At 43.8% G+C, this 24,255-nt stretch overlaps 1 protein-coding gene across 1 annotated transcript in view; it reads left to right on the top strand.

Annotated features, from left to right (window-relative positions):
- grin2aa (glutamate receptor, ionotropic, N-methyl D-aspartate 2A, a) overlaps nt 1-24,255 on the top strand; it is a gene marked incomplete at its 3' end in the record, with an annotated part of 135,412 nt that overhangs the window by 92,234 nt on the left and 18,923 nt on the right. Inside the window, exons 5-10 of the mRNA XM_079232606.1 lie at nt 9,206-9,320; nt 16,439-16,641; nt 20,131-20,302; nt 21,453-21,606; nt 22,241-22,366; nt 22,469-22,698. Of these exons, the coding sequence (XP_079088732.1) occupies nt 9,206-9,320; nt 16,439-16,641; nt 20,131-20,302; nt 21,453-21,606; nt 22,241-22,366; nt 22,469-22,698 (1,000 nt within the window). The remainder of the gene's footprint in view (nt 1-9,205; nt 9,321-16,438; nt 16,642-20,130; nt 20,303-21,452; nt 21,607-22,240; nt 22,367-22,468; nt 22,699-24,255) is intronic.

Here is a 24,255-nt window from a genome sequence, read left to right as displayed (position 1 = left end):
CAGGGAGGCTGGGAGATGAGAGCACTCGCTGAAGAAGAAGAAAAGGCTGGTCGAACTCTGCCTGTTTAAAAAGCTAGAAACACCAGCAGTCATTGAGGTCACAGAGGCTCAGTGGCATTGATGAGCCACCGCTCACACATGGTGGTCACTCTGTGCAAAGGGACCCTCCGGTTTGACTGATGATCCCCTCAATAAGACTTTAAACACCCATCCTGCACTAATGCAGCTCCTCTTTTGTCAGGAAACACAGACGCGCTAAAGAGAATTACCCGGAATATCCAGAGCCAGCTGACTTTGTTCCCAGCATGCTCTGCTGCCCCAGGTTGTTACCCAGGTGATGAGTGGCCGCAGATGGCTCTGCTGTGGGTGAGAGAGCTCAGCCAATAGGGCTTCAGGGGCCGGGACACGAGGAACAGGATTGGTCAAGGCCGGGTCGGGGCGACGGGCCAGTGTGGGTTGTTAGACCATCAACGGCTGTCAGGGGATATAGGAGGACATTGCACACACACACACACACACACACACACACACACACGCACACACACACACACAGAGGCAGGCAGATGGGCTGTATGTAGAAACGTACAGCAGCAGTGTGACTATAACGGAGTATTCACAGTATTATTTCCTTCGCATTAGTTCCTCAGGGGGTCCGCTACCTCGTTGTAAGCAAGATGTGAATAACAGGAGTGTCTTGTAAGCGTGCGGCTGGCGTTTGGGTATAAAAGGCCTCTCGGGCTAAACCGTGATTCGTGACGGCGTTCTGATTCACGGCGGACGCTAAGTGAGCCAAAACACAAAAACCTGTTTAGAAAAGGAAGAAAAAATGAATATAGATGGTGCGGAAATCAGAGAGAAGTCTGTAGTTCTGGGGGAGGCTTCATCTCGCTCACTTTAATGATGAATGCACCGTGACACATCCAAGATGGATATGATTTGCAGAGTAATGGGAATATGAAATAATAATAAAAAACAGGAGACAAATGACCAACTAAGAGCAGCGGCCAGAGCAGCAATCAAACTGAGTGACAAGCTGGGCTGTGTGTGTGTGTGTGTGTGTGTGTGTGTGTGTGTGTGTGTGTGTGTGTGTGTGTGTGTGTGTGTGTGTGTGCATGTCAGAAACAAAAGAAATATGCCCACCCCCTAAGAGAATGTTCTGTCATGGCAGATTTACAGTGCACCGCTCACCTTACTGTGGTGAACAGTGTGCCTTAAAATACTTTAGCACTTATTTAGCAGTGTGTGTGTGTGTGTGTGTGTGTGTGTGTGTGTGTGTGTGTGTGTGTGTGTGTGTGTGTGTGTGTGTTAAAGGCGTGGTGGCAGTAGAGTTCTGACAGGTAATTTCAGTCTCTAGCCTTGATATATGAGGGCCAGAGCTCAGGAAACACACATGTAGGTACGTACACATCACACACACACACACACACACAAACACACACACACACACACTGAGTCCCGGGGCAGCGGTCCTCAATACCGCAATAGAGATAGAGCATTGTTGCTGATCATGCAATTTGCTTCCAGAGTAGTTTAGTTGAAGCTAAACACTTAAATTCCTCACACACAAGTTGTGTGTACATATTGTGCAAAACCGCTTTGTGCATTCGTCATGTTTCACTGAGTCAGACACACAAACTATGAATAACCTTTTTTTTTTAAGAATGGAAACTATGATTCAACATGATGCCAGTCGCACCACGGCTCATGAATATTACATTACTGCATGATCGCTGGCTAACTAGTGTTTTTATGTTTTTAATAACTGCATTATTCCACATTTTTGCGACTTGTGACTCACAGAGAGCAGTGTGTTGGAGTGGATGGGATCGGTGTCAGCTATTGAAGGGGCTTCACATTTAATGCACTGCTGAGTGTAAAGCGTTCTGCATGTTAATGTGCTGAAGCGGCTGCATGTGTTGGAACTAATAACCTGCTGAGCAAGCGTGCACAAATGATTTGTAACCACATAGAAAACAGTTTAGCTGCTCAGAAGCTAACATTTAAAGACACAATGATATCAATCCGAATGGAGACGAATAGCGAGAGGAAGCGTTGGATAGACATAGCCGCTCACACACACACTAATATCTACGAGTCGTGAAAAACATTTTCAAGTCATATTACCCCCAAATATGTCTTGTCAGATTACGTATTGCCCCGCGGGAAACAGTCTGTGAGGGACTGATCCCTTTTTAATCTAATACATCTCTGTAGGCCCACATGAGCAGTGTGTGTGTGTGTGTGTGTGTGTGTGTGTGTGTGTGTGTGTGTGTGTGTGTGTGTGTGTGTGTGTGTGTGTGTGTGTGTGTGTGTGTGAGTACGCACAAGCTCTCATTTTAATACTGTTGACTTGAACCGGTGATTGCGAAGCGAAAGCAGACGCTTCCAGTTTGAATCCACAGCGATGAGCTAACTGCGGTTGAAGATGCCTGAAGTGTCACGTCGGCGGTGTGCGTGTGCATTTTGTGCATTTTGTGCATTTTGTGCATTTTGTGCATTTTGTACGAGGCTGCAGGAGCGGCGACGTCCAGCGGGTCGAGGGTTGAGCTCACACTCAGATTAGAAGAGCAGTGCAGTGCAGACATACCTGCTCAGAAGAGGCTCAACTGTACTGTATACTACTTACATGTGTACTTGTACTTCAAACAAACACATTACATGTTGCAGATTCTGATTTTACTCACAAAATATAACAATTAAAATGTGATGCATTGTTATTCAGGGTCATATTATTGATAGCTCCATCTTGTTAGGTCAATTTATGTACATTGTGTTGAGTCTTTCACTCTTCGCTTGACTTTTACTGTGCTGTATTCATAGTTTTACTGCAGGAGGGAAGTTTTGAGTACTGTTAAAAAAAGCTGTTGATATGTCCCTTCATGAAATTTTGATATTTCATGCAGAAGATAATCGTTTAGATTCCCACTATGGAGTGAGTTTATCCAAATAACGTTTTGCTGCGATCGTGTGAATTATAGTTTATGTAGCTCAAAAAAAAGGGCGGTCAAAGTTTAAGAAAATAAAGAAGTCCTTGCTCCGAAGCTCGGCTAATTATCTTTTAGCACGATTATGTATCTTCCGTGACCTTTTTTTGAATGTGATTTATCTACTGCCTTGTCTTGAATGACAAACATCAGCTTCACCTAGAGAGCTAGCCTTCATCTGGAGAGCAAGTCTCTGTGTTTAGCAGTTCCTAAAAATGTAAGATCTTGTGTTTTTGATGACGATCTCTTAAAACAGATGTCCAAAAAAAAAAAGATTCTGGACTCAACTCCACTTTGACCGGTCACTGACAGCAACCTAGAACCGGCACATGTCTGCATTATCTTCATTATGATTGACAGCTGCTGTGTCACCTCTCAGGGATGAATGAACCACCGAGTTGCTTTACGTTTGGCTGCACAGAGAATGAAGAGGCGACATCAGAAGGGAGTCAGTGCCAGCTCTGCAAATCCCATCGCACAAGAGGTTTATTAATTTTTCATCACAGGTAAGGCTTTCTAAGGAAGGCACTCCAGTGTTCCTGAACCGAAACCCGACTAGCATATTGGGGAAACCAAACCCCCTGATATTCAGACTCCGCTATCCGGTGTGAAGATGCACTCATGCACCCTGTTTGTGTGCATCAACAGGACTCCGGCTGCAGCAGCTGTGTGGACATGTGTTGCATTCTTTACGCTGCGACTGCAAGAAGAGAACATGTAATTGTTAGCATTAATCTTGTGCTGCCCGAAACTGAAAAAAAGAACTGCCAAAACATAATGCGCGCTGACGCCGGGGACCACAGGGGGCCGAGAGGCCGCTAAGACAGACTCTATCTGGCCCTGCAATCCTCGTTCAGGACACACTTAACACACTTAACACACTTAACATACTTAACACACTTAACACACTTAACACACTTAACATACTTAACACACTTAACATACTTAACACACTGCACACACTTAACACACTAAACACACTTAACACACTTAACATACTTAACACACTGCACACACTTAACACACTTAACACACTTAACATACTTAACACACTTAACATACTTAACACACTGCACACACTTAACACACTAAACACACTTAACACACTCAACATACTTAACACACTGAACACACTGAACACACTGAACACACTGAACACACTTAACATACTGAACACACTGAACACACTGAACACACTAACACACTTAACACACTGAACACACTGAACACACTGAACACACTTAACACACTGAACACAATTAACACACTTAACATACTTAACACACTTAACATACTTAACACACTTAACATACTTAACACACTTAACATACTTAACACACTGCACACACTTAACATACTTAACACACTGAACATACTTAACACACTGAACACACTGAACACACTGAACACACTTAACATACTTAACACACTTAACACACTTAACACACTGAACACACTTAACACACTGAACACACTTAACATACTTAACACACTGAACACACTGAACACACTTAACACACTGAACACACTTAACACACTGAACACACTTAACACACTGAACACACTTAACACACTGAACACACTTAACACACTAACACACTTAACATACTTAACACACTTAACACACTTAACACACTGAACACACTGAACACACTGAACACACTTAACACACTTAACATACTTAACACACTGAACACACTTAACACACTGAACACACTTAACATACTTAACACACTGAACACACTGAACACACTTAACACACTTAACACACTTAACACACTTAACATACTTAACACACTTAACACACTTAACACACTGAACACACTTAACACACTGAACACACTTAACATACTTAACACACTGAACACACTGAACACACTTAACACACTTAACACACTTAACACACTTAACATACTTAACACACTTAACACACTTAACACACTGAACACACTTAACACACTAACACACTTAACATACTTAACACACTGAACACACTGAACACACTTAACACACTTAACACACTTAACACACTTAACATACTTAACACACTTAACACACTTAACACACTGAACACACTTAACACACTAACACACTTAACATACTTAACACACTTAACACACTTAACACACTTAACACACTGAACACACTGGACACACTGAACACACTGAACACACTTAACACACTTAACACACTGAACACACTGAACACACTTAACACACTTAACATACCTAACACACTGAACACACTGAACACACTGAACACACTTAACATACTTAACACACTGAACACACTTAACACACTGAACACACTTAACATACTTAACACACTGAACACACTTAACACATGCCACCAGGTGGCAAGAAACATCATTAGGTCATCTTAAAAGACACAAATCAGCAGAAGTAGCAGTTGTGGTGTGTGTGTGTGTGTGTGTGTGTGTGTGTGTGTGTGTGTGTGTGTGTGTGTGTGTGTGTGTGTGTGTGTGTGCTGTTGCAGTCCATAGATCGCAAGTGCTGACAGTATACATCATCGCTTTGGTCCTTGTCTTTGCAAAGGATAAATGTCTCTATCTCTAACACACACACACACACACACACACACACACACACACACACACACACACACACACACACACACACATATGATATGGTTCATCTGCACATCTTTGTGGAGACTCTTTCTCTCTGCAGTAAAGCCTCTTTAGCGACCAGAAAAGATTCATTAATTTACCATGTTTACAAGCAAACTGCTATTCTATTTTTATGAATATGACAATATTCTGAATTTGATACGGGTCGTATTCAGAATTGCACCTTATTTGGAGAGACATTATTTGGGTTCTGCACACCTTGTATTTTGGTTAAACACGAACCAACGAGCTGACACTGCAGGGATGCACGACTAAAAGAACCGTCCACATTTCTGACTTTTAGACATTATGACAAACTCGGATATCGACATATTTTTTGTATTCGTGCAAATATCGCAAAACCGAAACTTTTCAATAAGGTAGTTGAAGGAAAGAAAGATGGCGGCTGTGCAAAGCCACGTTGGAGTATTGCCATTTTGGGAATAAGGGCAGAAAACAGAACCTGCTTGTGCATGCAAACATACTCATTGTTTCTTATTATTAATATAAATATTCATGCGTGAGCTCATATTTGCCGGCTGCAGGGACAAATTATACAAATGCGACCCATTTTATTCCCCCCCAAAAAAAGGAGAAGGGAGGAAAAAATAACACAGAGGATATTTTTATCCCAACTCTGTCGAGGCTTAGTGCTCTTCCTCTCCCGTCACACATCTCTCTCCTTCAATCTCTCTAATCTTTTAGACTCTCACTTTTTTCTTCTCTTTTTTTCCGGGTGCTCTTTCTCTGCTGTCTCCCCTCCTCTCGCCCTCCCCCTCTCCTCCTAATGAATAGAGAGATTACTGATATAATGGAGGCTGGAAAGTGAGAGGAATTGGATCGCTTCGCCGTGATCTCGGTGCTACGGGGGAGAGGAAACGTTTCGGGGGGGAGAATTGTCGAGGTGGGCAAAGTAATTGTCCTCCGTGTAAGTGTGCGAGGACGCTCATCCGGGGTTGTTTAGGGTCGTGTTACTCTCCAGCCTCTGTATACGTATCCTAGCAACGCCGAATCAGGTCCACCTGTTTGATGGGCGTCGGCCCAAAACCTTCTTGCAGACACACACACACACAACCTGCCCATCTTCTCTGCATCCTGGCATTCGTGTTGTATAACATGAGGATGCTCCACTTAAACCGCCAGTGTAACATATATTTACTGCAGCCGTGATAATAATCATAATTGTCTCAGTGGTGCCAATTTTTCCCTTTAGCTTGTTTGACGATTCAATTCAATTGTTTGTTTTATTTTCATCTCATAGCTGCACTGGATATGTTTTTTATAAAAAAAAAAATCACTGCTTTGTTGATCCTAAATCACAAAGAACGCTTGATCTCATTGGCTGGGACTTTTTCCACGTACAGGAAAGGATGAATCAGGTTGTCTGGACATCCTCACTCACGTCCTACCTATGAGCTGCTCACACAGTCACATCATGCTATAACACCCGGCGCAAGTTTTGACATCGTTACCTCCGAGTTACATCAGATCCTCTGCAGTGAAGCTGTCGAGAACTTTTTATTTATTTTATTTGCTGCTTTGTGTCAAAAGAAATGGGAGAATGATCCAAATGAGCAATAAAAGAGAGCAACATGTACATTATGCAGGCAGAAGGAAGAGCAAAAACATCCACCGTGCGTGCGTGTGTGTGTGTGTGTGTGTGTGTGTGTGTGTGTGTGTGTGTGTGTGTGTGTGTGTGTGTGTGTGTCTGCATCACTTCCAGATAGATGTTTGCAGAGCGCAGAATGGGCTGCTCTCTGAACGAGTAGCCTGGGAGCTGGTATTGATTCCAGCGCCTCTTCCTCTGCTGTAGTCGCACATAATTGGGTTCAGCGCTGCAGCCGGCGTCCAATCAAACGGCTTATTACTACTCACCTGGCTGCTCGCAGGCCAATCAGATTATTTTAATCACAAAAACCCACTCAATCCCCTTATCGCTGGCTGATTTCATCTGAGCATTGAGTGGCTGTGTGTGTGTGTCTGTCTGCATGTTTGTGTGTGTGTGTGTGTGCATGTGTGTGTGTGTGTGTTTTCAGCAGCAATTTAAAGGCACACGAAGGTATTGCAAAATCTCACCAGACACTAAACCAATACAGGAACACTTCATATGTCGGCAATGTCTATAATGCATTATAAACATAGTTATTATGCGCTATAATCTGCATCATTAGAGTAAGAAGCACTCTTAGATATGCATGCTCCTAGTGTATTATAGTTATCTTAGTTTAAATACATTATAATCTTGTCATAATGCATTATAATGTGATTATCGGTTACTCTAAGTGATCATTGTTTGCTTTCGGTAAAGCTGCAGTATATCGTTTTTGCATAAAGATTAAATTATATATATTTTCCTCACTGAAACCAAACAATGGCCACTTAGACCACATTGTAATTCATAATGCATTATAACAATGTATTATGCATAGTCAAAAGATGAACATGCATTTCGATTGACCAGCAATTATGAAGTTATGCTTCATAAATTATGAATTATGAAGTACATTATGGTTATTAACCTTATCAGTCATTATAAAATACTTTCTAATGCATGATTATTAAAGTCATAAAGCATTATGAATAGTTATGATTTTTATCATGCAGTGTTATAAACAGATTATAACACATTATTGCCTTTTTCTCCGTTTTCTCTGTCACCATCTGTGTGAAGAATCAGATCAACAGCGACCAGATAGAGAGAAGGGAAGAGATATTATTATTAATATGATTTTGTATTTCTTTTTCTAACCAAATGAAGATGATTGGTCGACATTGTCACTAATATAAATGTCTTTATTATACATTGCATGTGTCAAATCTAAAAGTGCAATGTGTGCCCCATGAATAGCACCACCTTCATACGCGCGGCACATGCACTAAGGCACGCCCGTCCGGTGGGTCCGTGTTCCATTTAGAAGTCTTTCTCTCCTGTCGGAGGAGAGGAGGAAGAGAGGAGGAGGAGAGGAGGGGAAGAGGAGGAGAGGAGGGGAAGAGGAGGAGAAGAGGAGCCGTCTCTCCCTCCGTGTTCGCTGACAGAAGCAGCGAGGGAGACGGAGTGGGGAAGGACAGCCATGATTAATGCGGAGGCCGCGTGGACCCAAGAATATCCTCCCACTGCCCTCCATCTTCGCTAATGTGACCTGCCATATGGGTCACTCACTACAGAGTGTGTGTGTGTGTGTGTGTGTGTGTGTGTGTGTGTGTGTGTGTGTGTGTGTGTGTGTGTGTGTGTGTGTCAGTATGGACACACTATGTCTTTAGGTTCTATCCATTGTCCTTTTTTCTCTTTCTGACATTTCTTTTTCTCTCTGGAGCTTTTTTTTTTTGACGCTTTGACTCAATACAAAAGAACCTGTGTGCATATTTTTAGGTTAATAATACCGTTAGATTGTAAATGTACTTTTTCTCATGCTAATGTCATTTAATTTCCCCTTTTTTTTCTCTGTTTCTCCTCGCCTCCATTCACTTCTTTTCTTTTCTCATTCTCTGATTTGTCTACCTCCCGTCCCTTTCTTTGTCCTTATCTCTGCTACTTCTTCACCCTCTGCCCCACTCCTCCTCCTCCTCTTCCTCCTCCTCTTCCTCCTCTCAGGTACATGATGAATGTGACATGGGACGGCAGAGACTTGTCATTCACAGAAGACGGCTACCAGGAATTCCCAAAGCTGGTGGTCATAGTTCTCAACAAAGAACGAGAGTGGGAGAAGGTAGGACCTTTGCATCTGTGTGTATCTGGGTTGGTTTGTGCGTGTGTGTGTGTGTGTGTGTGTGTGTGTGTGTGTGTGTGTGTGTGTGTTCAGCTGTACTGAGCCCACCTATAGGTCATGCCTGCCATTATAAATGTGTGCATTTGCAGGTTTATTCTGTGGCTACACACATATTGTGAAATTAGCTTTCAACATGTTTGAGAAATACAAATGAAAGAAGGTATTATTTATTATATATACTGTACTATATTATACTGTACTATATTGTTTGATTATACTCTTGTTCTATATGAATATTATAATATACATATTATGCTTCTGTTGACATAATGTTCCCTCCTGCTACTAATGCCTTTTGACTTTAATAGTTCTGTTAAAGTTTCCATATTTACCTCTATTTTTGTATTTGTCCTTATCTTTTATTTTTCTATTTTTTTTAACTTACCATTCATATTTATGTGCTTGTGCTGCTGCAACATCTGAATTCCCTCTACAGGCTTATCTGATCTTAAATTCATATAAACAGGATTTTATTTTGGGTTTGGTGGCTTGTCAAATTACTTTTGAGAGTATTTTGACTAAATATTTAATTCCTTATACACTGTATCTTGCATTATATACGCCAATAACAACATATCTGTGATACCATTGGTCGAGCTTAAATGACTTCCTTGACCACCACCTTTAGTTCTTTTAAATTACTGAACCGTTACTTCCTGGATCACCAACATGGTGAACCTAAATAAAAACTAAAAACTGCAGCGCAGTGCAAAAACAAAAGCAGCAATCAGAGCTGAACCCCGGAGCTGAAATGCTGCCTCTGTCCCGCCGAGCAACACTCGGCTGATCTATGAGGTCATTTAGTGGCAAGCGCATGGATTTCTTTTCTTAATGTGAGGAAGCTTCTATCAGGAAAACGGCTGAGTTTTCTCGCCGTTGTAATGGACTTTAAATGGCGGCCATGTATCTTTATACCTCCGTCCCACTGCCTCCTTCCGTCCCAGCAGCTTGTCTCCTCTTCCCCTCAAATCCCCACCTTCAACCTCCTCTCCCTTCCTTTTTTACTTCTCCTTTCTGCTTCCATGTCCTCCATGTTCCCCCTTCTTCCTCTTCCCCTCCCCCTCTTCCTCCTCTCCTCCTCCTCAGACCAGATAATCTGCTCTCTGTCCGTCTTTAGCTCTGCTTGCTGTTGTGGTCTCTGATAGCACCTCAAACCACAGTTAATCAAAACCTGAGAGCTCCGTTATTGGGGTGGCAAGGGGTCACTGCTCTTGCATGTGTGTGTGTGTGTGTGTGTGTGTGTGTGTGTGTGTGGGTGGGTGTAGGTGTGTGTCTGTGTTTATTCTTTCACACTGGTTATTGACAAAAACACTTTTTGAGAGACTCATGCGTCGACCAATCTGTTTTTTATTCAGGTCACATCTGTGTGTGTGTGTGTGTGTGTGTGTGTGTGTGTGTGTGTGTGTGTGTGTGTGTGAGAGCGCTACATTATTTGGTTTAGTTTGCCGCAATCCGCACAGTCTCTACCCAATCTTTGAGACTAGCTTTTTCATATTTCATACTGACACACACACACACACACACACACACACACACACACACACACACACACACACGCAGAAAAGACCCTTTGTTGGTGTGCTGAGGGGAGGTAGAGAGTGTTGTTGTAAACAGAGAGCCTGTGAAATTGATCAGTACCACTTGACAGTGGTGCAGAGAAAGAGACTGAAAGCAAGAGAGACACAGAGACCCAAAGTGGAAACATAATTGGGAGCTGATCTCTCTCTCTCTCTCTCTCTCTCTCTCTCTCTCTCTCTCTCTCCTCCCTCCCTCTGGTGCAGTCGTCCCACCCATGCGCCAGAATTCAGCGGCACACACAAAGAGAGAGAGAGAGAGACTTCCATGATGATCAAGAGATAAAAATTCAGTAACATGCACTAAAATATGGATATGCACTAAAAATATAAAATGTGTCCCCTTGAGGCTCAGGAGGAGGAGACAGGGAGAGGAGAGAAATGTGGAGAGAGAAACCGAGACGGGCGAGCGATGGAGACAGATGGGCCGAGATAGCGAGAGCAAATGAGCATGAGCGAAAATAAAAGAGAGAGAGAGAGAGAGAGAGAGAGAGAGAGAGAGAGAGGGAGAGAGGGAGAGAGAGAGAGAGGGAGGGAGGGAGAGGTGGAACTGAGCCACCAGCATGTGAATGTTTCCACCCACTACAGGTGTGACGCTCTCAGGTTTCTCAAAGCATCCACACCTGCTGTTCTCTGCAACCCACACACACACACACACACACACACACACACACACACACAGATGCACACGCACGCACACACACACACACGCACGCATGCAACACAGAGAGTTAGTTAGATGATACATTCGGGAAGTTTAAGGATGCTTTTAGAGTTGCCACACCTGTATGGTTGAAGGCAATTCTGTTTTTTTTTGGGGGGGGGGGGGGGGAGGGGGTTGTTTATTTTTAGGATTACGTAATCACCAGCGAATTACTGTTTCATTCCAAAGAGGTGCAGACTGCAGCAAATCATGCAGGTGTGTTTGACTGGATCCAGTGTGGCGTTATGGCGGCTGAATGCAGAATTAGGATTTTATCTCGGAGGAAAACGAGGTGGAACAAGAGAACAGATGTAGCGGCGAGGAGGAAACCAGCATCCGGTGCTGATGGGAGCCGCGTGGTACAGCTGGAGACAGAGACTTCATTACAATACGTCCAGTAGTCGGTCAGGCATTTCTCACACAATGACTGATTTGAACTTCATGGTGGAGCTAAAGGAAAAGTCAGAGGAACCACGAAGGTCTGGCGCCAATCTATTAGGGAGAAATGTTCATATTGGTAGCACTTTATAATAACTACACACTATTTAGCATTAGTAAAGCACGAATAAACACTTAACTCATCATTTATAAAGCATTATTCCAACATGAACACTCATTAGTAAGCCATATGCAATTCATAAACACACTTATACATGTTTTATTCTTGATTTATAAGCTTGACTATTATGATTGGGTTTTCATATCTTCTATCTATCTTGATTATTAGTATCTTATTAATCATCTATACATCCTTAATACTTCATTTACAAATTGGGAATCCATCCTTTATAAAGTATGAAAACCCAAGCGTATTAATCAAGAATGAAACATGTATGACTGTGTTTATGAATTGCAAACTAATGAGTGTTCATGTAGGAACAAAGCTTTATAAATGATGGATTAAGTATTTATTCATGCTTTACTAATGCTATATAGTGTGTATTTATTATAAAGTGTTACCTAGATATGTTTTACAGGATCAGGGGATCCGAACCAAAGTCATTAGGATTCACCCGCCGGGGCCATGAATATATCACAATATTAACATTTCCTGGTCATCCATCCATAGGTATTTCAGTCCTAAATGGCCATCACTTCTTTTATTTTTTACTGGAAAGCTTCCAGTATAAGTGTATAAATTCATAAGTATTTTACAGTTTTTAGAGTTTCATCGCATGAAATCAAGAAATGTATAGAAGTTAAAAAAAACAGCACCACGTCATCTGAGAGGAAACACGGTTTGAGAGTCAGCGGCCATGCAGGCTGCATGACGGAGTGTGTTCCTGCACTGAGAGCTGCAGCAGAGCGGCGCACAGAGAAGAGTGTTTACCGATCAGAAGCAGGAAGATGTGTTTTATTCCTGCTGAGGACATGGAGTGTGTAAATTGCTCCAGGAACTGCTGCAGAGTTAGCAGCCAGTTCACTAAATAATTATTACAGACAGCATGGGATTTGTGCTCGAAGAATCACAATACGGATGCAGAAAAATCCCAAGTGCATCGGCACGGTACACACAAACACAACACACACACACACACACACACACACACACACGAGCACATCTAAATAAACACACATGCATTTTCAATGCAGACGTCACTATCTATTCTCTAAATCTTTATAAAAGTCTTCCACTTTAAGGAGAGATGTCTCGCCATGGATGCATTTGTTTTTCTCGCTCTCCACTCTGTCATCACACACACACACACACACACACACACACACACACACACAAAGAGAGCGAGCGTTTGGAGAGGGAGAGCAGAATTCATTTCCCCGACATAATTTTGTCTGACAGGATGACAGATACTGTTTTATGACTGAATGGGTTTCTCCACGCTATTAGGAACTCATTCTCCCATAATGCAACTTGCCCCGCCAATAACTCTCCCGGTGCGACCGGCACAGAGAAGGTGCTCAGTGGCGAGAGCGCTGACCCTCGTGTTTTCTCGTCATTCTTTTATCATTCTCTCTCACTTTTCCTGTCAGCTCCTGGTTGATTGCAGCCCGAGAGGATGAGCGTGTGTGTGTGTGTGTGTGTGTGTGTGTATGTGTGTGTGTGTGTAGAGAAACAGAGAATACAGTGTGAAATGCAGGTGCAAAGAGCAAGGCCTTTGAATATAGAGTTTAAAAAAAAGCTGAAATGGAGAAAATAGAGAACATTAAAAAAGGAAGGCAGGTTTTTTTTGGAGACAAAAACAAAGATTATAAATGAAACAAGGAATTTCCAAAAAAAAAAAAACGAACAGAAAAGATTATGAGAACCCAGTTCTCCTGAGGCAGAGTGTCATCGCTTCGCCTCTGAGTTCGCTAAGGGGTGATGGCGCGATAGCATTGTTGCTATGGGATGTTATAATGCTGTAATCCCACAGGCCCTATCATCGTAACCTCCCACTGGCCTCGCTGTCACATTATACACACACACACACACTCCTTTATATATGTGTGTGTGTGTGTAATATCAGCTATTTCATACAAGGAGATTCAGCATTCCGCGGCCCGGCCGGTCGATAAAGAGAATCCTCGCTGGGCATTAATTTATAACCCCTCTTTCTTTAATTAGAGAGCAGGAGGACAGGGTATCAGAAGAGATGCTGAAGTCAGCGTATTCTTCTCCTCCTCCTTTTCTTTCCCCCTCTTTTTGTTCAGCCATCTTCTGAGTGGAACTTTTATCTCCCCGTCAAGTTCATTGATCCGACCGAATTAGGCCGATCCTCAAAGTTTATATTAATGACTGACTGGGTCAATCAGACCAGAGTTGGATGTCTGTTTTCAGGTGTGTGTGTGTGTGTGTGTACACTGATACTTAAAGAGTTAGTAACATATATAATGTTAGGATCAGCACTCTAAAAATGAAGCTAAATGTTGTTTTTTCCCCATTTTAAGAAGACACATTTGGCATAATGACACATAGTTAAAACACTAGTGTGTGTATCAGCAAAGCACACACTGCTGCTTTAGGGACTTACTGAGACCAGAAAATGACTCCAAACTGCGTGCACAATCGTTTTAAACCCACACTCTTTTGCTATTTCTTTTTTTCTCTCTGACTCATCTCCGTTTTGTTTTTTCTTATTCCAGAATCCCCTCATTGTCATGACACAAGTCCTATCTCACTGATTATGCACATATTCCCCCTCACTTTTACATTACCAATCCCATTTCCTACGATACCTCCCAACCCCTTTCATACACACACACACACACACGCCTGTGCGTAGCTACAGGCGCGCACTCACTCACTTGTGAAATGCAAAGCAGCTGGGGTAAGACAGATAGACAAATGTGGACGTTCCCGAGAGAGTGAAGGTGACACACAAGAAACCGCGCACATGCCGCCTCAGCACACACACACACACACACACACACACACACACACACACACACACACACACACACACCTAGAGATGCAGCTGACAGCAGAGTGAGCTGTTGACAGCGCTGCCGACTAAGAGTGGAGAACAGCCTCTAATCCCTGTCAGAGGATAGAAAACCACTCAAAGCAAAACAATTAAAATGCTAATTTCACTTCCTCCTCTCTGCTCGCCTGTTAATGACTTAGCCAGGCATGCAGGCTGAGCAACAACGTGTGTGTGTGCGCGTGTGTGTGTGTGTGTGTAAAACCACTGTCCGATAGGACTGCAGGGTCAAAGGGGTGAGCGATTAGCGTAGCTTTATAATCATATTATCTGCATTATGTGTGACTGTGACTGTTTTTCAGTATCTTCACGCACACGATATGAACATCTTCAGCATCTCAGCCCGTCTCCGTTTCTTTACCGCCTTGCACATCGACGCAAATGAGTGTGTGATGCACAAGTCCTCGGCGATGAAGGAGATGAGGAGTCAGAGAGCGAGAAGAAAGAGGGACTTCTGTAATCAAGGGAAAGAGTCAGAGGGAGCGTTTGCCGTTTCCTGGCTCCTGCAACATTAATAATTGAGAGTCGAGCAAAGCCTTGCCTTCCCTGTCACATATAAATGCATAAAGACTGTACACACACACACACACACACAGAGAGAGAGAGAGAGAGAGACGCACACACACACATAGGTGTAGGTGCAGAGAGCATTCATAGGGGAATGTGTGACATCACCGCTGTGAAAACGTTATGAATTATTGACAGTCGCAGCGCTATCACTCTTCCAAACTCTCTCTCTTTCTCATATATGTTTGCATTCATAACCATAATGTATATCCCCCTGTATATGTTCTCATGCATCCCTACACACCGTGCTTTTGAATCCGTTGCGTTGTGCCCACTGTGGTCGTCCCGTGTATTATGGTCTGTGATTTCAATGTTTTTTGTGCCAACAAAAAAAGCAACATATGTGACATTAAAAGGAAATGTTAACGTGTGTCTACATTTGTGATCCTCTCCACTTCCTGTCTGCTTTGAGTTATTGGGCAACAGGTTACAGCAGTTAGGAAACTACCAGGTAAAGAAAGGTAACGCACTGCATTTCTCCTGCCATGTTTTGACCACTGACTGGTGGACGCCATTTTCCCACCACTTCCACTTCCTGTCTGCTTGTGACCATTAGACCCCGAGGGCACCAGACTGTGCCGAGTACTTAAAGAGACTGTTTTTCAATGTGAGGTCACGGGGTCTAAACCCAGCAAGCGCTGATTCCCAATCTGCTTATTGATTATAAAGTATTGGATGAGATCCACACCCTTCTGTAAATCCCTACAAATGTAAATTCAGCCAATCTAGTTTCTTTTTAAAGTGACTTAACGACCGCGTTGGGCTCGACTCATTCGCCTCCTCGTCTCCTTCCAGATGGGGAAGCTGGACAACCGCAGCCTGACGCTGAAGTACCCGGTGTGGCCGCGCTTCAACTCCGACGGCGACGCCGAGATGGACGACAACCACCTGTCCATCGTCACGCTGGAGGAGAAGCCTTTCGTCATCGTGGAGGACGTGGAGAGGCTCACGGGAACCTGCATGAGGAACTCCGTGCCCTGCAGGAAGCACATCAAAGAGTGAGTCCGGGTACTGGCGGCAAAATTGCTGCAGGTCTTCCATGTCCGAGGGTTTTGATCGTGTCTCAAAAAGGGAATACACCCGCTTTGTAATGTGGAATTAAGAGACATTGCATCACTTTTGAAACCAAAACCCTCGACATCATTTTCTTTAATCGTGCAGCTTAACCTCGGCTAAACACAGCAATTTAAAGTGTGAAGCAAGCGTGTGCTCGGTATCTAGAACCCACTGATGGACTAACTTTGTCGGTGTGAAACGTGTGACCGGCGTTTAAGTTCCTTCCCCGCAGAAGGTGGCAAAGATGACATCACCCATGTTGCGTTTCCTTCAGCACAGTGTGTGTGTTGCTCTGCGTCGCTCTGCCTCCCTGTGCTCCTCTCTCACGACGCGGGGGAGGAGGTGCAGTGTGCGATCTCTGCAGCAGCTTCTCCTCCCCTCCCGAAAATGTAGGCGACTGCTGAAGTCAGCGATTTACTTTCTTCCTTACCAATTTTCTCTCTAATGCCCAAATAGTGCTGGCCCCTTGCTATATTATGTTCCTGGAGTATACACACACACACAGGGAGAGCTTAGGGCGAGTGTGTGTGTGCGTGTGTGTGTGTGTGTGTGTGTGTGTGTGTGTGTGTGTGTCTCACTGAGTGGCTGCTGAATCAAAGCATGTAATTGGTTTGTAGATAATTTAATATTATTTCTCTCTACTGGAACACACTCACGCTCACACACACACACACACACACACACACACACACACACACACACACACACACACACACACACACACACACAGTTAGAGTAACATTGGTGTGTGTACTACACACTCTGTGTCAGTCTTTCCACTGCAGACATGCATGCATACAAAGTTACTGACTACAACTACTATTCAAGCACACACACACACACACACACACACACACACACACACACACACACACACACACACACACACACACACAGAGCTGATTAAGCGGTAATAGGGTCCCAAGGAAGAGGCCAACAGAGATTTTCATCTAGAATGACTGTGAAGTAGGGCGGAGGATAAAGCATCTCCAAGGAAGAACACACACACACACAAGTTCACACACACTTTCCGTTTGCCACATGTTCACTCACTCACAGGCCAATGCATCCGGGCTCATTCCTCCCTCTCCCACAAGCGCAATTCCCTCTCAAGCATCCGCGGTGTCCATTTGGAGGGAAGAGGGCGAGATGCAGGGAAGGAGGCAGAGGAGTCGGGTCGGGGTCGGGTCGGGGGGATGGAGGACCATCCATGCATGCGGCACCACAAATTCACTCATCCAGGCTAGGCCTAAGAACAAGCACTGAACACACACACACACACACACACACACATCCAAACCGCCCTCCCCGGAGACCCCCCGGGCCCTGTAGCGTTTCTATATCAAGGCGGCCTGGCAACTTCACAAACAGCCTCCGTAGCATCTCACGCCCTCACTGTGCGATGAGCGGCCTAAATGGGAACGCCGTGTTCACGGATGCAGCTATTCCAGCTCTGGCCTACATGCCACTGCCTCCACCAGCTCAACCTGCCAGAGTCTTGACTCAGTTGTCCTTGTTTCTATTATTATCATCATCATCATCATCATCATCATCATCATAGATCCCATTCCCTGCATGAGTCCCCCGCTCCACTTTATCCACATAGTTCCATTACAGTAACATGACTATATATCTGTATACACATCTTGACCAATGGACTTTTCCATGACTTTAAACCAAATTTCCATGACCACACATTTCGTGAAATCTTGGTGTAAAAAAAAAAAATTAAAAAGTGAGAAAATGTAGTATTTAAACTAACAATGAGAATACAAAGCATACAGTAAACCTTAAATGACACAAATGAATGAGACAAAAGTTTGATTAAAAGAATAAACATTTATATAGATGCCTGTATGTATGCCTGCTTATATTGTGAGCGTCTTTCTTTTAAAAGCATATTCATTATTTCAAACTCAGCGTAAATGAACGACATGAACACATGAATATAACACATTTACATGACTTTTACAACACGTTTGGGATTTTATTTTTTTCAAGGGCTTTTCCAGGCCTGGAAATAACCATTTTAAAACTCCATGACTTTTCCAGGTTTTCCATGACCGTAAGAACTGTGTGACGTGTGAACTTGCCCAATGCAACTCACGAATTAAGAAAGTTTTCCCTTTTTTTCGGTGTAGAAAACCTGCGATGAATAAGCACTCGTTGACGTTATTGAATGCTTTTAAAAGCTGCTGCATGCTGGGATATTCACCCATCTGACTATGTCTTCCTGGATGTGTTCCATAACTGTCTCCAAAGGCCACCTTCTAAAAGGACAAATAGATTTTGCGGAGTAAAGTCTATTTATCTACAAGTGTCAAAGTTCTCTCAAACGTCTACATTTGAGTTTGATTAGGAATCAAAACCAATCAAGCTTCTCTGGCAGTGGATTAGTCCGGTTTTATTAACACATGGTATGTTTTTGAAGGGGCTTAAATGTTAATCAGCTTCTTAATTTCATTTTAGCTCAAACAGCTGCGATAGATAATATCTAGTTATAGCTGTGGAAAAAAATCAGCCTGGGAGATTGCGCAACATCTCAAAGAAAGTCATTCACAACGTGCTGACAGATCAGCGGCGCCTGGCTTTTTTTTTTTTTTTAAACAAATGAACATCTGTCTCTCTCTTGTGTGAAACTGCTGGACCAGAACAAGTGGATTCCTCTACCGTCTGAAGACAGGAGAGGATTCCACTCGGGGTGATATTTGCTTGACAGGTCGATGGCGACTAGTGAGGTTTGCACTTAGAGCAAGAAGAAGCTAATGTTTTACCCGACGCTACAGAATTCCTCCAAAGTGACAGAGTTCCAGCTCTGAAGGAAACTGCAGAGTCACGGATGGATGTTCATATATATTTTCTCTCTCTCTCTTTCCATCAAGTTTGTGTCCAGGTTGTTGTTAAACTAAAGGACGAGGTCATATCTTCCCCTAATTTGCACACATCTAAAAGTTAAATGAGAGTCCCAGGTGGCTGAGATGATGCACAGTCCTGTGTGTGTGCGTGCGTGAACAGTGTCTGAACTCGCCTGCTCTCAAATTCATACACACAGATGGCACGATGCTTGCAGATGCAAAAAAAAAAACTCCTTCTCCAGAGAGACGGAGAGGGGGAAGCATATTTTCCAAGTCGTCTGATGTCATTCCCGAATGGATCGACCTGAACTTAAAAGGTGAAAAAGTCCCAGGGTGACGTTTGCTCATCGGTGCGTTCATATAAATTAAACAAGTAGAAAGCAAACCCTGTTTTTGTCTTCAGTCCGACAGCGGAAATCACCCAAAAAAGAAACACATCCACCTGGAGTAACATGCTGATGTAATCTCATATCTCTGTCTGTCACAGACACTAAACTGGAGTTCATAATTGAGCGAAGCAGCTGCTGCTCAAAGTCACCGGCTAACGATGTGCGCTTTGTGTGTGTGTCTCTGCAGCAACACGACTGAGGCTGGTGGGACGTACATCAAGAAGTGCTGCAAAGGCTTCTGCATCGACATTCTGAAAAAGATTGCCGTGTATGTGAAATTCACCTACGACCTGTACCTGGTAACCAATGGCAAGCATGGCAAGAAGATAAACAACGTCTGGAATGGGATGGTGGGAGAGGTAAGAGAAGCCTGTGTGTGTGTGTGTGTATGTGTGTGTGTGTGTGTGTGTGTGTGTGTGTGTGTGTGTGTGTGTGTGTGTGTGTGTGTGTGTGTGTGTGTGTGAATGCACTTTGTAATTCAAATGGTAATAAATTCAATGTCAGTTTTCTTTTTTATGACGTGTTTATTGAGGAGGTCGAGGTGCACGGTATCTGCGTTATGCATGCTTTATGGTGATGAATGAGTGTATTCATCACACAAAAAGTCTGCTTTTTACCCGCTGGTGTTGAAGTGGACTGTAGGAGCATTAAGTATTGACCAGTATTCACTTTTAAGTTCGTGGTATATCTGAAATGCAAGGCTGGGAGGAAATTAGAGGTATCTGTATGACAGGATATTCCTGTTTCTTACCGTATTTTGACCAAAATTAAGGTTGACTTTGCACAACTTTCACAGGATTTTGTTTTATTTTATTTTTAGCTATGAGGCTTTGGCACTATATGTAGATGTTACGAAAGTAAACACATCTTAGCTTCTCCTTCAGAAAAGCCTTTTGCATATTTTTACACTACACGGTAAAGTCCCGTAAACTTTTTTGCTCACAGCGGACATTTTCAAGTTGCATCTGAATTTCCACGAAATTGAATTTCCACTACTTACAATACTGCCTCAAGAGAAACAATAATGGATGAAATTATCGTCCAAAAATAAGCTGAAGAGAGAGAGAAATGCACGTAGATATACATATATAGGAACTGAAGATGCATACGTTGTAATAAACCCCCTAAAATGTCCACAATGTATAAGCAGAAAGCGCTATTTCACACCTGTGATTGCTCAATCTGCGAGACAGGACTGGGATCTGAACCTACAACATATAGTGTAGTTTCAGGGCCCTGTTGATGATATGATTGCTTGATGTGGAAAACCAGTGAATGCAATGATTAAACATTCTTTTTTCTCTTCCTCCTTTCTTTGTCTTCCTTTCCTCACCCCTTATTTCCTTCCAATCTCACCCCACACTCTTCCCCTGCATATCTTCCTCCTCCTCCTTATCATCCGTCTCACTCCGTCTCCCTGTCCTCACTCGTCTCTCATCACTCACCCTCCTCATCCGTCCATCCATCTCTTCCTCCCTCTCTCCCTCCCGCCATCCCTCTCCTCCAAAGGTGGTCTATAAGAAAGCCGTCATGGCCGTCGGATCTCTGACGATCAATGAGGAGCGTTCTGAGGTCATCGATTTCTCCGTCCCGTTCGTGGAAACTGGTATCAGCGTCATGGTGTCCCGTAGCAATGGAACGGTGTCCCCGTCAGCCTTTCTCGGTAACTGTCACCCGCATAACGTTGGCTTTGTGGTTGCACTCGGGAGAGAGGGATGCTATTTGTTTTGACTGTGTGTGTGTGTGTGTGTGTGTGAGAGAGCTGACAACACAACACAGCTGTCAATACTTGCTCTTTCATCAGAGGGATTTAGCTCAACTCAACTGCTTTCTGCCACAGCGACTCCCACCCACCTGAGACACACAAGAGTGCACACACTGACATGTGTGCAGCGAGCACTGCTGTGATTAGTAGGAATGCTCCATAATGGCCGCTTGCCAGCGCACACATGCACACGCGGTGCCAGCAGCGCTCTCCCATACATTAGAGACGCTTAATCTCTGCGGTAGCGTTGGGAGCTCAGAGGGAGGACAGGAGTGCTGACACCAGGGCTTCCGGTGCTGTGCGCCTCCTCACACTGGCAAGTAGGAGGTGTGTGTGTGTGTGTGTGTGTGTATGCAAGCGTGTGTGTTGGAGGGGTTGGGGTTTAGGCATGCAGGCGTCAGCTTTATTGTGTGCACACGGAAAGATCGAAAAAGAATGAGCAGGATTTAGAAAAAAGTGATTTTAAAGATGTCGAAATGTAATCCAACATGTGTTAATACTTAATCTCTCTCTCTCTCTCTCTCTCTCTCAGAGCCATTCAGTGCATCAGTGTGGGTGATGATGTTTGTGATGCTCCTACTGGTGACTGCAATGGCTGTCTTCATGTTTGAGTACATCAGTCCTCTTGGATTTAACCGAAACCTGGCACAAGGAAGAGGTCAGCATGGATATGATCACACACACACAGAAACACACACACACACACACAGCAAACATAAGAATATTTTCTTATCCACACAATGTGTGCGTCCTCCTTCAGACCCCCACGGCCCCTCCTTCACCATGGGAAAGGCCGTCTGGCTGCTGTGGGGTCTGGTCTTCAACAACTCCGTGCCAGTGCAGAACCCCAAAGGCACCACCAGTAAGTTCATAGTGTCCGTGTGGGCCTTCTTCGCTGTCATCTTCCTGGCCTCCTACACTGCCAACCTGGCCGCCTTCATGATCCAGGAGGAGTTTGTCGACCAAGTCACCGGGCTCTCCGACAACAAGGTAACGGACGGCAAGAAAATGCCACTTTTTCATGGGTAAACACTCAAATGAGACTCTTTTAATGGCACTAAGCAGGACAGAGATGTGTTGTGATGAAGTATAATGTGCGATAACATCAATATTCATATACATCTTCTTCAATATTTGTGATTTTGGCGATATGACTTACAATGGACGTGTGCATGTTAGCTATACATTTCCTATGTTGGCCTGCTTGTCTTTAAAATCAGAACCAGATACTAATCTAACTAATCTAAAATGTCAGTAGATTAAATTATATTCCGGATATCAAAATACTCATGAGAATCACTGGCTGTAGGAGGGAGGAGAGGCTGCTTTGTTTGTTTAAAAGTGTTCGAGGATTTGCCAAATCTAAGCTGAGTTAAAAACTGTTAACAACTGTGATAATACACACAGGAATATAAGAATATCTAGATAAGAAAGAGAAGATATAAAAGTGGAAAAAGTGGTTCTGCAGGGGCGGGAAGACAGGCTGAAAGATTAAAGGAAAAGGTCAAACCCAATGTAGAGAAATAGAAGAGAAAAGCAAGACAAAAGGGTGGAGAGTTCCTGAGTAGAGAGAGGGTTTGAGACTGATGTAGAGGTTTTGACAACATACAGAAGGAGAGAAAGCAGAGGTGGGGGTGATGGAATAAGGGGTGCAGCAACTGGCAGGAGGGTGACTGAGGAATAGCGAGAGCCGAGAGGCCAATACACACAAGATGGTACGAGACAACAGGCGGACAGATATGGGCCAAGTTGACGGCTGAGGGAGGGAGAAAGGAATTGCGTGGGGGGGGGGGAAGCAAAAGAGATATGGGAAGACAGAGAGGGTCAGGGAAGAAAGGAACCAGGCAAAAAGGGTAAATGGCCATTCAGACAGACCTGCTGAGCCGCCATGTGAACAACAAGAACCGTGAAGGGAATCCGCCATCCAGACGCCTGTCGTTAGACGTGCAACTGCTTTAACCGATTCTGGACCACTAGGGGGCAGAAAAAAGGAAAGAAGCCTTGGTCTGACAGCTGGCCTGTTAGGGAACAGCGGTCTACTGAGACGTCCAGCCGGCACAACATGGCCGCCCACACGGAGGTGTGGTCGTCATCGCCTGAATGTAAGTCCCATCCCGGTTCTTCCTCCAGCCGTGGAAACATTACGTTCCACAGATACTTTTGTTCAAAGCAACTTAGGTTTTCCACATGCGCATGCGTTGGAAGCAACGTGGGTTTCAGCGTCCCGCTTGAGGACCGTCCTCCATGTGGATTGTGAACGCTTGGGGAACCATCTTGCGATTAATGGCCGACCGGATCCACACAAAAAAAAAACGGAGCTGCAGACACCCCACATGTGGAAGCCCGTTTCCGCCACAAACAAAAAAAGTTCAAATTATGAGATAGTAAGTGCGCAAGTGCTTCAGTGACGCTGGCTTTTATCCTTTGAGAAACACATGCAACAGCTACATTAATAGCAATGCTATTATTTGTTGAGCTAAATCGTCAACAGTTACGCTTGCATATGGTTTGCATGGTTAGACCGGCGAGGGGATGAGGAGACTTGTG

Source organism: Taurulus bubalis, assembly GCF_910589615.1.
Source record: "Taurulus bubalis genome assembly, chromosome: 17".
NCBI classification, from domain to species: domain Eukaryota; kingdom Metazoa; phylum Chordata; class Actinopteri; order Perciformes; family Cottidae; genus Taurulus; species Taurulus bubalis.
This window is presented reverse-complemented; position numbering and strand designations above follow the sequence as displayed.